The sequence below is a fragment of the Canis lupus genome, chromosome X (genome assembly GCF_011100685.1).
Source record: "Canis lupus familiaris isolate Mischka breed German Shepherd chromosome X, alternate assembly UU_Cfam_GSD_1.0, whole genome shotgun sequence".
Classification (NCBI taxonomy): domain Eukaryota; kingdom Metazoa; phylum Chordata; class Mammalia; order Carnivora; family Canidae; genus Canis; species Canis lupus.
This window is the reverse complement of record NC_049260.1, coordinates 17,330,269-17,348,196: the sequence shown is the minus strand read 5'-3', so window position 1 is coordinate 17,348,196 and position 17,928 is coordinate 17,330,269. Positions and strand designations below refer to the sequence as shown.

Genomic DNA, 17,928 nt, shown 5'->3' with positions numbered 1-17,928 from the left:
CTTATGTGCCAGTTACTGTTTTAAATGCTTTACATGTAGCCAATTATCTTCACAAAAACTCTTATGTAGTAGGTACTATTATTCCCATTTTACAGATGAGAATGCTGAGATACAAAAAGGGAAGGGACAGTAATAAGTGGAAACAGGGGTATTCAAACCAAGGATATCTGAACCTACACACCACAGAGTTAAATACTAATACACTGCTTCTATGGACTTACTTAGTAAGTTTTATTTTGTTCTAAACTGCTTATTTATGTCACTTCACATCCTTTTTCAAGTTTAGAACATAAATAATAAATATATTCTGATATAATGTTTATATTTACAAGATTGTTATGTCGACAAATAGCAGCAGTCTTTCTTAGTAGGTGTTTTGTCACCAAACGAATCCACAGTGATTTTCCATTACTTCTTATGGGTTCTCATCTGTGAATGCTCATCAGGTTTTGTAAGACAACACTGATAGGATTTGGGAAGCTCCATTTAATAAAGAGAAAATAAAATCACTAATATGAAAGAAGGTATGAAGGTGAAAATTTAGTCAAATTATTGAATCCTTAGTGCTTTAGACCTTCTATTTGATATCTTTTCAGGGAATTTACTAAGAATGTGTATATATGGAACTGCTTCTTGGTTATAAATAATTGTTTTCTTCTAGGAAACTCTACAACTCAAGCACCTCCCATTCTCACATGGGTCCATCTAAGAGATATCTTTTTTTGGTTATTCTTTTTAAACCTATTTTTCATTTATGTATTTTTGATGTTGGCCATTCTATTAGCTATGTAATTTGAATTTCCCCAAGATATTTTTCTTTTTTTATTTTAACAACCTGCTGCTCATAATGACAAGTACACTCTTTAAATCCTATCCTCTGTTTCATCCATCCCTCCACCGACTTAGCTTCTGGTAACCATTAGTTCGTTCCCTAAAGTTAAGAGTCTGTTCTTTGCTTTGGTCCTTTTTTTCCCCTTTGCTCATTTGTTTTGTTTCTTAAATTTCACATGGATGAAGTCATGTGGTATTTATCTTTCTCTGAGTTATCTGACTTAGCATTATATCCTCTAGGTCCATTCATGTTGTTCAAAATGACAAAATTTCATTCTCATTAGATACCTAGGAATAAACCTCATAAGATACCTAGGAATAAACCTAACCAAATAGGTAAAGGATCTATACCCTAAAAACTATAGAATACTTCTGAAAGAAATTGAGGAAGACACAAAGAGATGGAAAAATATTCCATGCTCATGGATTGGAAGAATTAATAGCGTGAAAATGTCAATGTTACCCAGGGCAATTTACATGTTTAATGCAATCCCTATCAAAATACCATGGGCTTTCTTCAGAGAGTTAGAACAAATTATTTTAAGATTTGTGTGGAATCAGAAAAGACCCCGAATAGCCAGGGGAATTTTAAAAAAGAAAACCATAGCTGGGGGCATCACAATGCCAGATTTCAGGTTGTACTACAAAGCTGTGGTCATCAAGACAGTGTGGTACTGGCCCAAAAACAGACACAGAGATCAATGGAACAGAATAGAGAATCCAGAAGTGGACCCTCAACTTTATGGTCAACTAATATTCGATAAAGGAGGAAAGACTATCCATTGGAATAAAGACAGTCTCTTCAATAAATGGTGCTGGGAAAATTGGACAGCCACATGCAGAAGAATGAAACTAGACCACTCTCTTTCACCATACACAAAGACAAACTCAAAATGGATGAAAGATCTAAATGTGAGACAAGATTCCATCAAAATCCTAGAGAAGAACACAGGCAACACTCTTTTTGAACTCGGCCACAGTAACTTCTTGCAAGATACATCCACGAAGGCAAAAGAAACAAAAGCAAAAATGAACTATTGGGACTTCATCAAGATAAGAAACTAAAAGACAACCTACAGAATGGGAGAAGATATTGGCAAATGACCTATCAGATAAAGGACTAGTTTCCAAGATCTATAAAGAACTTATTAAACTCAACACCAAAGAAACAAACAATCCAATCATGAAATGGGCAAAAGACATGAACAGAAATCTCACAGAGGAAGAAATAGACATGACCAACACGCACATGAGAAAATGCTCCGCATCACTTGCCATCAGGGAAATACAAATCAAAACCACAATGAGATACCACCTCACACCAGTGAGAATGGGGAATATTAACAAGGCAGGAAACAACACATGTTGGAGAGGATGTGGAGAAAGGGGAACCCTCTTGCACTGTTGGTGGGAATGTGAACTGGTGCAGCCACTCTGGAAAACTGTGTGGAGGTTCCTCAAAGAGTTTAAAATAGACCTGCCCTATGACCCAGCAATTGCACTGCTGGGGATTTACCCCAAAGATACAGATGCAGTGAAACGCTGGGACACCTGCACCCCAATGTTTATAGCAGCAATGTCCACAATAGCCAGACTGTGGAAGGAGCCTCGGTATCCATCGAAAGATGAATGGATAAAGAAGATGTGGTTTATGTATACAATGGAATATTACTCAGCCATTAGAAATGACAAATACCCACCATTTGCTTCGACGTGGATGGAACTGGAGGGTATTATGCTGAGTGAAATAAGTCAATCGGAGAAGGACAAACATTATATGTTCTCATTCATTTGGGGAATATAAATAACAGTGAAAGGGAATATAAGGGAAGGGAGAAGAAAAAGACTCCTAACTCTGGGAAACGAACTAGGGGTGGTGGAAGGGGAGGAGGGCGGAGGGTGGGGGTGAATGGGTGACGGGCAATGAGGGGGGCACTTGACGGGATGAGCACTGGGTGTTATTCTGTATGTTGGTAAATTGAACACCAATAAAAAATTAATTTATTAAAAAAAGAAGATGTGGTCTATGTATACAATGGAATATTACTCAGCCATTAGAAATGACAAATACCCACCAATTGCTTTGACGTGGATGGAACTGGAGGGTATTATGCTGAGTGAAATAAGTCAATCGGAAAAGGGCAAACATGGTTTCATTCATTTGAGGAATATAAAAAATAGTGAAAGGGAATAAAGGGAAAGGAGAGAAAATCAGTGAAATATCAGTGAGGGTGACAAAACATGAGAGACACCTACCTCTGGGAAATGAACAAGGGGTAGTGGAAGGGGAGGTGGGCGGGGGGTTTGGGTGACTGGGTGACGGGCACTGAGGGGGGCACTTGGCGGGATGAGCACTGGGTGTTATGCTATATGTTGGCAAACTGAACTCCAATAAAAAATTTAAAACATTCATTCTTATTATGGCTGAATAATATTCCATTGTTCTGCTTCATCCATTCATCTATCCATTGATACTTCAGTTGCTTCTGTTATTGTAAATAATGCTGCAATAAACGTAGGGATGCCTCTATCTTTTTGAATTAGTGTTTTCATATTCTTTGGGTAAATATCTAGTAATTGTATTTTTAGTTGTTGAGGTATTTCCATACTGCATCCTACCGTGCCTGCACCACTTTGAATTCTCACCAAAGGTGTGCCAGTGTTCCTTTTTCTACACATCCTCACCAACACCCGTTGTTTCTAATATTATTGATCTTAGCCATTTTGACAGGTGTGAGGTGGTATTTCATTGTAGTTTTGATTAGCATTTTCCTGATGATCAGTGATGTTGAGCATCTTTTTGTGTGTCTATTGGCCATCTGGATGTCTTCTTTTGAAAAATATCTGTTCATGTCTTCGACCCATTTTTTAATTGGATTATTTGATTTGGGGCTGTTGAGTTTTATAAATTTTTGTATATTTTGGATACTAACTCTTTACCAGATACATTATTTGCAAATATCTTCTCCCATTCCATAAGATGCCTTTTAGTTTTATTGTTTCTTTTGCTGTGCAGAAACTTTTTATTTTGACGTAGTCCCAACAGTTTATTTTTACTTTTGTTTCCCTTGTCTCAGGCGACATATCTAGAAAGAAGTTGCTATGACCAACGTCAGAGAAAATAATGCCTATGCTCTTTTTTAGGATTTTTATGGTTTCAGGTCACACATTTAGGTCTTTAATCCCTCCAAGGTGTTTATCCAGATTTATGTTATATACTACCTATATCTAATAGTTAACTATATTTCCTGAATGGGTTTCTAATCGGTAATGATGATGACATCTTCACGTGCATATTTGCTATTGATATATATATCCTTTAGTGAAATGTCTCCTCATGCCTTTTGCCCATTTGCTGTTTGGGCTTTTGGTATTCCTACTATTGAGTTTAGAGAGTTCCTAACACATTTTGTATGCAAGTTTTGTTGAATAGGTGACCTGTAATATTTCTTCTCAGTCTATGGCTTGTCTTTCCATCCTCTTAACAGGATCTGTTTAATATAACAGGTTTTTTATTTTAATGAGGTCAAACTTGATTTTTTTCTGGATTATACCTTTAGTCCTACATCTCAGATAATCTTCAACTGACCGTAAGTCATATTTCCTTATGCAAGTTTTACAGTTTTATATTTTATCTTTAGATCTGTGGTCCACTTTTGAGTCAATTTTTATATAAGGTGTGAGGTCTGGGTCGAGTTTCTCTTTCTTCCCTATGCCTATCTAAGTGCTCCAATACTATTTGCTGAAAGGCTATCCATTTTCCACTGTCAAAAATCAGCTAACCAGGCCTATAAAGGAATTGTCTGGACTCTCTTGGTTTCTATCCTGTCAACTAATACTGGTTTTGATTAGCATTTTTATATAATACTTAAAACTGAGCTATTTCTTTTTCAAAAGTAATGAACTTTTCAGTTTGCTTTTTTAATATAAATTTAGAATCATACAGTCTGTGGCTGTAAAAAATAAACCCTGCTGGTATTTTTATATGAATTTCATCATACCTGTAAGGAGACATGAGAATTAACATTTTTACTGAAGCTTTCAATCTACGAACACAGAGTACAGTATGTATCTTCATTTATTTATATCTTGTTTGATATCCTACATCAGTGTTTTATAGTTTTCATATACTGATCCTGTAGATATTTTGCTAAATTTATGTGTAGGCAACTCACTACTTTTGAAGCAACTGTAAATTGTACTATGTTTTAAATTTTGGTTTCCAATTATTCATTGTTAGTATATAGGAATATAATTAATTTTGTATGTGGACTTTGTATCCCACAACCTTGCTACTTACTTACTAGTTCTAACAGATGTTTTGTAGATAGCTTGGAATTTTCTACCCAATGATATGTATGATCTAAGAATAGGGAAAATTTTATTTTTTCATTCCAATCTCCAGGCCTTTTATTTCCTTTTCTTGCCTACTGCAGTGGATGTGACTTTCAATAGATTATTAAATAGGAGGGGTGAGAGCAGACAGCATTACCCTATTCCCAGTCTTAGGAGGAAAGCGTTTAGTTCTTCATAATGGAAGTATAAGTTTAGCTGTTGCATTTTATTTGTGTTTTATATCAAGTTCAGGTATTACCAATCTGTTTCTACCTTGCTGAGAATTCTTCTAATGAATGGGTATAGGATTTTATCATATGCTCTTTTTACATTAACTGTTATTATCATATGATTTTCATTCTTTAATCCATTGATGTGGTGGATTACACTGATTTATTTTTAAGTGTTGATGCAGCCTTGCATACCTGATATAAATTCCACTTAGCTGTGGTGTATAATTTTATTTATATATGGTTAGATTTGGTTTACCAATATTTTGTGGAGGATTTTAACATGTAAGTTAACAAGTTAACATGTAAGTTCATGAGATACTGGTTCATAGTTTTCTTTTTTGTGCTGTTTTCAAATATTGGGATCAGGATCATGATCATCTCATAAAATGGGATAGGAAGAATTACCTAGTCATCTATTTTCTGGAACAGATTGGTGCATTGGTGTTATTTCCTCTTTAAACATATAGTGATGTGAATTCACCAAGGAAATCATCTAGGCCTGGACTTTTTATACCCTACCATAAAACGCTTCTAAGTAAAATTCAATTTCTTTAATACTCAGAGGATTATTCAGAGTATCTATTTCATCTTAGGTAAGTGTTCATAGTTTGTGATTTTCAAGGAATTGGAATTGGTCAATTTCATCTGTCCAATTTATGTATGAACTATTTGTAGTGTTCCTTCATGATTCTTTTATTTTAATTGACTTCTCCACTGTGTTTCTGTTTTCAGTTTCATTGATCTTTTGATCCTTTGTCATTATTACCCTGTTCTGCTTGCTTTTAGGCTTATTTTGCCCTTATTTTTTATTTTCTTTTACTATAAGAATAGTTAACACAAGATTTACCCTTTGTAAAACCTTAAGTGTACAAGATAGTATTGTTAACTACAGGTACAGTATTAACTACAGGTACAATGTTTTATAGCAGGCCTCTAGAACTTTTTCATCTTGCTTAACTAAAAATTAATACATATTGATTAGCAATTTCCTAAGATGGAAGCTTAGTTGATTGATGAAATCTTTTTTTCTGATATAAGCATTCAGTGCTATACATTCCCTTTTATCACTGTTTCTGTGTATCACAAAATTTATGATTTGTTCTCTTCTCGTTCTGTTTAATATGTTTTTTACTTGCCTTGAGACTTCCTCTTTTATCCATGGATTACTTGGAAATGTGTTGTTTGATTTCTAGTTTGATTACATTATGGTTAAAAACACATACTAGCTGGATTTTAATTCTTTTAAATGTGTCAAAATATGCCTTATGATGCAGGAGTGGTCTATCTTGGTGACTGTTCCAATGGGTACTTGACAAGAATTTGTATTCTGCTCTTCTTGGATGAAGTACTCTAAAAATGTCAATTGTATAATGTTGTTTAGTGTTTATTCAGTTCTTCTAATCCTTACTGACTTTATGTCTGGTAGTTTTATCAATTATGAGAGAGTGGATATAAAGTATCCAATTATAATTGTGGATTTGTCTTTTTCTCCTTGTTCCATCAGTTTTTACTTCAGAGCTCTGAAGCTCTGTTGTTTGGCACATACATCTTATCAGCAATGTTTCCTCTTTTTTGAAATGTCTATGTGCTCATCTATTACACTTTGGTATTTTTAAAATATAAAGGTAATATGCACATAATACATGTTAACACTCTGCTTCTGATATGTTTGTTGCAAGTATTTATTTTTCCCAGTTTGTCATCTGTCTTATACCTTGTCACATTTTTCAGTTTTATGTGGCAAAAGTCAATTGGGATATTCATTTGTATTTTATTCCTTATTTTTAAATACTTAAGTCTTTCTCATCTAGTAGTCATTTTTTGTCTATATTTTCTCCAGTTTTCTTACGGATTTATTTTCCATTTAAATAAATGATATGCTTAAAATGTTTTAGTAAACAACAGGTAGCGTTCTATCATTATTTTCCAAAGGCTTTATCAGGTGTCCCAATACTATTTATTAAATGATCCTTTCCTTCTCCAGTGGTTTTAACATACTGTTTTCAAAATGATTCTATATACCACAGCCTATTATGGGCTGTCTTACACTAATCTACATTCCAAAACTCAGTATTGTTTTTCACCATGATTTACTAAAACAGAAAGAGACATTAAGATTTCAAATAAAGTTAATTGAAAAAATATATAATGAATTAATCTACATTCTCAGTTTAAAAAAATTAACCTCTTAGTGAGGAATCAGCTTTGAAAAATCTATTCTTATGGAAGTTTTCTAAAACTGGATTGTAGAGATGTTGCATAGGTGTATCTTATAGAATGTAAATTAGGCCTCAATAAAACCATTTTTTAAAAAGATGTAAAATATAAACCCTCCTAAGACAAAATCATTTAAAAAATGTAACTAAAGGCCATTTTTGCTGCACTGAAGCATAAAAATTGGCATTTTAATTAAGAACTCAACATGCTTCTGGCATGAGTAGAAAGAGTTTGGGTTCCTAGGTTTGAAAAGGTCAAAGTCTGTTAATAAAATCTGAAAACTTCATTCAAAAGTGATAAGATGAAATATAGCATGATTTTTCCCATAAATTTAATCTTCAAAATATATAAAAAGAAACATCTATTCGATGACTGAATGCCTGTAGCAAACCGAATTCTAAGGCATGTTTTCCACTTTCCTGACCATTCACATTTCAAGTAAGACAAGTTTCTAGCTCAAGATTAAATATCAAGAAAACTCTGGGGGAGGGGAACTCTACACACACACCAAGGAAAACACTGATTTTTTTTCTTGTAGTGAATTTCCCTGAAATTTTTATTTTAAAGGCAAATCATGTATAACCACACTAAAGAACCATTCTCATCCTGAAGATATTAATGTTCGGTATGATTATTTTGCCTAGACACATATGTAAATAAATGATGACTGACAGGGTTCCAATCTTTTTGAGTTACCAAAGATGATTATTTAATTGTGACTTAATGATCATCTAGATAAAGAAATAGATCTCTGTAGAGTTTATGAGCACAATCAGTTCATGAACAGAACAAAAAAGAGAAATTTATTCTTCGGTCTGAAAAAAAAAAAAAAAAAACCAACCCTAAGCTAGAGCTCATGCTACTTATAAAAATGAACACAGTGACTCCAAGTAAAGGAAATTAAATTCATCACAGGAAAGCTTTCTGATGCCAGAAAATAAAAAAAAAATCCTTGGCTAATCAATAAATGGCCATTACAGGAACTATTCTATTTAGATCCTAAAAGTTAAGCAACTATTCCCCTTAAATCACCATATGGATAATACAATGCTTATAACTCTTTTGAGTACAAAGGTGTATGACCCTCTAAGAAAGTATTTTTTTGTATGTTCTTTTCAAACAGAAGTATTACATTTATGGAAAAGTTATTAGTGGTTTAGAAATGCTAAACAAATTAGAAGTCAATAAGGAAAACTAAAAAGCTTAGAAGTTAATAAGGATATCTGGAATGCCTTGCTATTTCTCAGGCTGGCACAGCTGAGCCTGAGCACAGTCCATAAACAGTGGCAGTGCTAACATTAGTGCTTATCTCTGGAACAAGACATGCCAAGTGAGAGGAGTGAGTATGTGAGAGGAAAGACCAAGCAACAATGTACCACAGTATCTGGTAGTGTCTGAAGTAGTTTGGTTTTTGTAATTTTTTTCCTAGTACACAATTAATTTCTGTTTTATAGTTTCCCATCATGGAAGAAGAAATCAGTTCAACTATTTTTTAAGATAAGGCAAATTATTTCAAAGAAAATATTTTTGCCTTATCACCCTACTCTTATGACTTAAAGATTTAAATTTTTTTTAATGACATAAAAAGGTATCTCATTGATCTCTTCAAAATAGAATGGTTTTGAAAGGTATTTTAGAAATAATTACAGGGATCCCTGGGTGGCGCAGTGGTTTAGCGCCTGCCTTTGGCCCAGGGCGCGATCCTGGAGACCCGGGATCGAATCCCACGTCAGGCTCCCGGTGCATGGAGCCTGCTTCTCCCTCTGCCTGTGTCTCTGCCTCTCTCTCTCTCTCTCTCTGTGACTATCATAAAATAAATAAAAATTAAAAAAAAATTTAAAAAAAAAGAGAAATAATTACAATTAGGTGCTAATGCTAAGAATGAGAGAAAATAATGAACTTTCACTATAAATAACAAGCTTTTTCTATAAACAATACTTATGGACACTGTTAATGATGTTACTGTACAATGTGATACATACAGTGATCCATAAACCTCCAAGTATAGATTGACTTGGCAAAACCATATAAAACTGCAGGAAAGATGAGGTGTGAAGAACAGCAGGATACAAGTTAAAAATAGATGAGTAAACCATGCTTTGAAAATAAACAGTAAAGCTACCAAATGGTGATTCATTTCTGAAGCTTTTCCTCTGGGAAAGTCTGCTACTTCATTCAAGTAAATATTTAAAATAGGAGGGAAATAAAAGCAATTTTGTTACCCTTAGATTTTATATGATTTTAAAAACGTAAAGAGCTGGTTTTTGAAAATGAGTTTTATTTGAATGAAAGCTCCACTGAAATTGAAATTTTTGTGAAACTGTAAATATTTTTCCCTAACTTTAAAGTCTTAAACATCCAAAAGGGTTGTTTGTTTGTTTGTTTCAAGACAGAGAGACAGCACGTGTGTTAATGGGTGGGGGGGGGGGGAGATGGAGGCAGAGGGAGAGGGAAAGAGAGAATCTTAATTAGTCCTCAAGCCCAGTGAGGAGTCCAAAGTGAGATTTGTCAATCTCACAAATCCTGAGATCATCACCAGAGCAGAAATCAAGAGTCCGATGCCTAAACCACTGAGCCACCCAGGCACCCCAAAGGTTTTCAATGATATTAAAAATATCTCATTTATGCCTTCAAAGTAGAATGCAAACTAAAATTTCTATAAATAAAAATTCTATATAGTGATTTTTAAATATCCAGGCCAAAAGTGGGAAAGTGGCACTCTTGTTTATTAGCACTTGGAGAGAAATACCAAAATGAAAATAAATGTTTATATATGTTGCATTCCTAAGAATAAGTTTCTCAAAATTTTTAAGAATTAGTCAACATTTGAATGGAGATGTAGCATGACAAATGAACGTAACAATTGAAAAACAAGAAGAGCTTTGGTATCAAACAAAAATAGATTCAAATTTCAATTTTCACGTTAGACAAATGACTTTAGGCAAGTCATTTATTGTTTCATATGTAAAATGGGGATAATGATACCTGCTTCATGAGAATTCAATTAGTTGATATATATAAAGCATCTAGTTTAATATCTACAACTAAATTAAAGATTTTAGCATATTCTTTCTGTTCCTTGCTTCTTCTTCAAGTGACATAAAATATAAAAATTGCAATAAACCCATATCATATTGTTGTGCATGCAAGTTCTCCCTAAAATGCAATAAAAAATTTAATGCCAAAATATTTATCACTGTTTAAATTAAAATAAATCTATACCAACAGATCAAAATATTAAGAATTTTTGATCAACATCATTTCTACGGAACTTTTATAATTAAGTACATAAGTTCTAAGTTCTTCAAAAATAAACAAAAATAAACAAGACAAGACACATTCCTACCTTTTATAAAGAAGGCATAAAGAGGTTAGTTTTGTTCTAGAACTTTATTTTTATTGTTTTTTAAGGATTTTATTTATTCATTCATGAGAGACACAGGGAGAAAGGCAGAGACATAGGTAGAGGGAGAAGCAGGCTCCTCGTGGGAAGCCTGATGTGGGACTCAATCCCAGGACCCCAGGATCACAACCTGAGCCAAAGGCAGACGCTCAACCACTGAGCCACCCAGGTGCCTTTTGTTCTAGAACTTTAAAATATTAACTAAATTTATTTAGAGAAGATGTAGGGAATTAAATCATGATTCTACAAGTAACTAACAAATGTTGTTAGTGTTCATCATTTGATATTATTTAAAAGGAAATAAATTGGATATATTCCTCATAAGGCTTTGGTGAACACGATCAATGAATCATAGAATTTTAGTGCTTCAAAGAACTTCAAATTGTGCAGGTTTTACATCCTATTCTAAAAAGAAAATAAGGGGTGCCTGGGTGGCTCAGTTGGTAAAAGCATTTGCCTTCAGCTTGGGTCATAATCCCAGGGTCCTGGGACAGAGTCTGGCATCTAGTTCTCTGCTCAGCAGGGAGCCTGCTTCTCCCTCTCCCTCAGCCTCCTGCTCCCCCCGCTTGTGCTCCCTCTCTCTGTCAAATAAATAAATAAAATCTTTAAAAAAAGAAAATAAAAACAGAGTTAAGGTTCAAGATTATCCAGGACTATAGGCAGAACTGAAATTCAACTCTTTCTCAGCCTTCTGCTCCTTTGCACTATTTCACGATGCATTTTGGCCAGGATTCACAGTAATGGTCATGGATAACACTGCTTTTTTGGTTATTCTAGCAACAATTAATGTTTTTGTTTCCTGTGTATCTTGTAGGACACAATGAAACAAGAGGACATATGAAGTGTTGTCTTGTGTTCTTGCTGCTACCTAAAAATATTTTCTTTCTTTGAAAGGAATAAGAATATAACTTAAATACATACCCACTAATAATCTCTGATAAGTCTGGGTTACTTGTCAGGAAAAAAACCAGCCTAAACATTTCACCTGGCATGGTTACAGATAAAGCATTATTATATTTAAACTGATTTCTGGATCTTCTGAAATTTATATTAGCCAAGGAACTGTTAAGATATTCACATAATCCATGGCAAAGGAGGAAGCAAAATCAAGCTCCCAATTATAGAAACAGCATTCATCATTTACCTCTTTTCTATTACCATTAAAAGATTAAGAATCTGTAAAAAGTGGAAGTTAACATTATATAAACTATTTTTTAAAGATTTATTTATTTACGATAGACATAGAGAGAGAAAGAGAGAGGCAGAGACAGAGAGGAGGGAGAAGCAGGCTCCATGCCGGGAGCCCAACGCGGGACTTGATCCCAGGACTCCAGGATCGTGCCCCTGGCCAAAGGCAGGTGCTAAACCGCCGAGCCACCCAGGGATCCCATATAAAACTATTTTGAACTGCAAACCATTTCACAGAAAAATTTCTTTAAAGAGTAGTTCTCACTTACCTTTAACTCATAACCAACTCATGTATTTCAGTTTTCATGACTTCTAAATAAAACCACTAAATTATTGCTAGTATGGTCACATATATCCTGATTCCCTGATTCACTATACACTTGCAGTCCTTACCCTACCTCATCACTCAGCAGCATTTGACCCTACTGACCACTTCCTTTTCCCGCTAAAACTCTTTACTCTCATCTTAGGCGTTCTCACCACTCACACAAAAAAGTAATTATATGAGGTGATGGATGTATTAACTAGCCTGGATGTATTAATACCACAGTAATCATTTCATAATATATGTGTATATCAAATCATCATACTGTACATCTTGAACATACATAGTTATTTGTCAATTATGGCTCAATAAAGTTGGAAAAAATAAAATACTGAAATATAAAAAAAACCCCACAAACAGACAAACACCTCTTTATTACCTTTGCTTCCATGACACTCCTCTCATCTAATTCTCTCCTACCTCTTTGGTTATGCCTTCTCATTTTACCCACAAGCTGCACTTTTTCTACTCATCTTTCAGTTGTTGGTGGTTCACAGAGCTCATTCCTTATCCCAGTTCTCTTCATTTACTCAAAAATATTTATTAAGCACCCACTATAAGCCAAGAAGTCTTCTAGATAATTGTAACAGTGTGAACAAATCAGATGAATATCCCTGTTCTCTTAAAGCATACATAATATAATTAGATAGAAATAATAATCTTAAGTAAATTATATGGTGGTTAGAAGGGTATAAGTGGTACAGAAGACAAATAGAGTAGGATAAAAGGAAGCCATTCTAAAACTCTCCTTAGACCACCAATATTAATATATCCATGACTTTATCACCTATTCCCAAATCTCTATCAATGATATTTTTTCTCAGCAGCAATACTCGAAAGACCTTTTCACAATTTATCATGCCTCACACTCAACTCAGTGTTCATCTTCCACCATAACCTGTTCCTATTTTGATAATAGCATCACCATCCAGTGGGCCAGCCAAGTCAGATACCTAGATGCCTCCTGTAGTCTTTAGATCTTATCTGTCCCAGAATATTATTTATCTGCATAAATATCTCTAATATTCTTCTATCATCACTTCTGCTCCTCTAATTAAAAACTTCAGTAAACAGCAGGATCAACTGTGCTGTTGAATCATGGTTCTACCACTTACTTGCCATTTGGTTTTGAAATTAACCTCTAAAAGTGCTAGTTTTTCTTACTGTAAAATGGAGACAACCCTCCTAGGGTTGCTTTGATTAAATGAATGTGGCTGGAGGTATCAACATCAAAATCATCAACAGTAGCAGCAGCATTAATTTCTAAAATAGCTCTTAAGTTAGTTTTTCCTTCTCCCATCCTTATTCTTCTCTAATTTTTCCCAACACTATAGCCCTAGTAATCATCAAGATCCACAGGTCTAAACTCAATGACCCTATTAAACAAGTTCTCAAGGCCTTCAGCATAAGTCCAAATGCCTTAGAATGGAAAATTTTTTTCTCCTTTCCTTTCTAAAACTTAAGCTTGTTAATAAATAAAGCATCATCATTATAGGCAAGCCAGCCTAGAGCTGAACTTTTCTGTGAAAGATCTTCAAAATATAAATTTCAGTTTCTTTGTTCAATTTACAGTCTCAGCAGGTGATTTTAAAGTTATCACAAAGTTGTCTTTTTTTTCCTTCCAAGTACATATTTCATTTTTATGGTCAAAATATTAAATGGTCTTTGATTTCGATCACCATGGTATGACGGAATACAAAATAAGCATTGTGAAAACTTTTGCAGCAATGGAAGCCAAACAGATGACTTAAATTATTTCCCTCAGGCTTTCTATCACGTTTTTTCTTCCTATGAAATAAACAAAACATCATTGATTGACTTCAGGGATTGTTATGCATGTGTTTGTATGTGTTTTTGTATGTGTATGCATACTCATGTGCTTGTAGGTGAACTGGCATTTACTAAAAGCATCTTTTTAGATAAAAAAGTCACCATAAAAATTATATAAAACAATAAAATATCAGAAACTACCACAGTGTTCTAGAAGCTATTTATATGATTTTATATTATAGTCTTATCTACCACTAAAAAGTAAAAACATTCTATGTATTCATTTATTTGACAAGTACTAGTGTAAAAATAACATAAAATGAAATTTACTATATACAAATATTGAGGCTGAGCAAATTCACAATTATAGAGCAGGTCATAGTATAAGAGCATATAACTATAATCGAGTATGTGTTCTAATTACTGAGAAGCCTTCTGAAACAAGTATATTATATTACTTAAGGATTAAGCCATATTTTTTTAAGCCATATTTTAAATATATTTTACTTATTGACCATTATGAAACTTGTAGAATTAATATATTTAAAGTGTAACTACTTTAAATGATTGATAAATGTAGTTTAGATAATTATGAGAATTAAATTTTAATGATGTCATAAATGCAAGAGAAATATGCTATGTCCACCAATTAATTACCAAAAAACTAATAACCCAGAACTTAGTATTAAGATTTGGATTTAGTATCAATTATGTTATTATTAATATATATAAATTCAGATAATATAAAGTTAAGTTACCTTAACTTTTACCTTAAAAATATAAGTATTTTAGTTTTACATAAGGCCTCATATTTTATGAAATACATTAATAGGTTTTTCTAATGTTAAATTATAACTGCATTCAGTCATGATTTTTGTATCATTCTCTGCCTCGCTTGCTAACATACATTTTTAGGATTGGCACCCATGGTCATAAGTAAGATTGGATCATAAAAAAAGGCCTCATATTTTTAAAAAGCCAAAATATTATATATAATATATATCTCACTAACATTCACTCAAGAAAGAATTCTGGTAAAATTGTCTATTACTGGAGTTTCTTATGAGAGATAAAATGTATTTTAAAATTTGGTTATTTAATCACCATACATAGTACATATCCCTTATAAAAAATTCTAAAAATGAAAGAGCTTAATTTTTTAAAAAACAGCTGTGATTCACCATTACAATGTTTAACCACATATTCGATTTTAATCTTTTTTCATTTTATATCATGAAAACTTTTGTTATTTTATGTGTTCCAAGACAAATAAAAATTAACTAGGAAAAAAATCTAAAACTATGTTTATGATATCCAAGACTGTGCAGTGTAATAATAAAGAATGAATAAAGCAAGGTAAGGAGACATGCAATGCATGCTATTAAAGTGTCAGTGTCTAATTACTCATTTAAAACAGTAAATAGAATCCTAATGGTCACTCCCTTAAATATGACTAATTAATACAAAAATAAAGAAAATTAGGAGATAAAATAGTACTATCAATCTTGTTATGACAGCTAAAAATGACTTTGCTTGTAAAGCAATTAATGTATTCTGAAATTGCCAGGGACTAATTATTAATTGGCTACTTAGTTAGATATAAAAATTCACAAATGATTAATGTCTATTTGATGATAACCCTACTTACACTGTGGTGAATGATAATTAGACATTTGCAACTTGATATTCCTCTGTCCAATTCTTTTACAAGAACATATGAAATGATGTTATATTCAAGATAGTGTCTGAGGAGGATTATTTATGAAACATGTGGAAGATCTTACCTGTCCAACCAGGCAAGCAGACTCTTGGCTGCTCCTATGAGATCCACAACCGAAGTCAGAAAGTCATTTGGCAATTTTCGGCTGGTTCTCCCATCATAATGGCCACTCCTTCTCCTCCCTGTTATAAAATTCTGTAGATTTTTGGCAGATGCATTCAGCTTGTGAGAAAGGGTTTTTAGATTTTCTGTTTCCAAGCCATAATTCTGAATTATAAAAAGAGAGAAAACAAATATGCTTAAAGTCAGTATTATATTCATTCACTAAAATATTCACTGAGTAGGTTACTACGTACAAGCAACAAAATTTGTATTGACTAAGATAGGATTCCTGGCCTAGCAGAACCCACAGTCAAGTGAGGATCTTGGCAAATGTCAGATAAAGAAATTACAATAAAATGTGTTAAGAGCTAGTATGAACGTGAAAAGATCAGAGTATTATATCTTGGAACTATGCCATGCAGGAAAGAAAGATTACCGGGACTCATAAGTGTTTTTTCAACCCAAACTTAAATTCATTTACTTGTGAAATTCATTTTTATCCTTATTTTTTTATTAAGAGATATTATTTATTTGAGAGAGAGGGAGAGGGGGGCGGGAGAGAGAGCGAGCACGAGTTGGGGAGTGGCACAGGGGGAGAGAGAGAAGCAGGCTTCTGGCTCAGCAGGGAGCCTAACACAGGGCTTGATCCCAGTACCCCAGCAGACCCTGAAGGCAGACACTTAACCTACTGAGCCACCCAGGTGCCCCAGTAATTACTGTTTAGTGTCTATTCTATTTGCATATGTGTAGTCATGAATGTAGATGCTACGAAAAATTCTGCTTTGCCAAAGTGAGGAAAAAAAGCACAACCCAATGATAAAATGAAAAAGAAATAAATCATATGCAATACAGCTTTATTCTGTGTCTTCTCCATAATGACTTATATAAGAAATTTCTTCTATAATATGGTTCCAAAAAAAAACCTCTGATTCCTCATTGGAACCAATATACTTTCTCCTTTTTATAATACAAATTATGACACTGAACTTATTTCTATTTTTCTCATGGTTGTACTAGCTCACGGTCAAATATGAAGCACACCAAAAACAATCATACTGACTTTTTGATAAGTTTGTTTTCTTATAGTTCCTTGGTCTCACTTTTGAATTTGCAGTGGTATTTACTATTTCACCTTAAATATTATGTCTATAAGTTAATGCAGGAAGAAGTTATATGAATAAATATATCTAAGCTTTTTTAAAAAACCACATTGAATGCAAAACACTGTAGGATCTCCACAAATAAACTTTAAGGAAAGACTTCCTAAGTTATAATAAAATTTTAAAAGAGTTAATTGTGCACTGTAGAACACCTCCAAGAAAGGCTGGTCAACCTGCTCAAAGGATGACCTTCATCAAACTACTTAGCATGTACATTATTGTCATGTGTAAAATTAAAAGTATTATTACCTTATAGAAAACCATTAAACCCAAACAAGTTTAGATAGCTTCTGAGGCCCAAATGAATTCTAAGTTTGATTTATTCTCCTTTCATAGTTGATGACAACGAGGCACAGAGAGATTTTTCTCGTGTGCTTAACAGAGCTTAGACAGAATTCTGAATGGGACTATGTCACAAGGCCATATGTGAGGGGATGCCTAAGCAAAATGGTAGATAAAATACTAGGGATATGAAAAAGAGAAGCAAATCGCACAATAAATTTAGCTATATTAAGTCAACAATCATTGGGTAATTACTTTATATGAAATTTGACGTTATTTCTTCTATGATAATTTAAGAAAAGAAACTTGGAAGAGAAAACAAAGGAGGGACTAGTGGAGGGTTTGGACACATAAACATCATA

The 17,928-nt window shown here is 33.5% G+C and overlaps 1 protein-coding gene across 5 annotated transcripts in view; it reads right to left on the bottom strand.

The window, feature by feature from the left end:
* The window catches only part of CNKSR2 (connector enhancer of kinase suppressor of Ras 2), a 276,753-nt gene that overhangs the window by 191,800 nt on the left and 67,025 nt on the right, over positions 1–17,928 (bottom strand). For all 5 annotated transcript variants that reach the window (XM_038587046.1, XM_038587047.1, XM_038587048.1 and 2 more), the window contains exon 3: positions 16,087–16,289. In XM_038587046.1, coding sequence (XP_038442974.1) covers positions 16,087–16,289 — 203 coding nt within the window. The remainder of the gene's footprint in view (positions 1–16,086; positions 16,290–17,928) is intronic.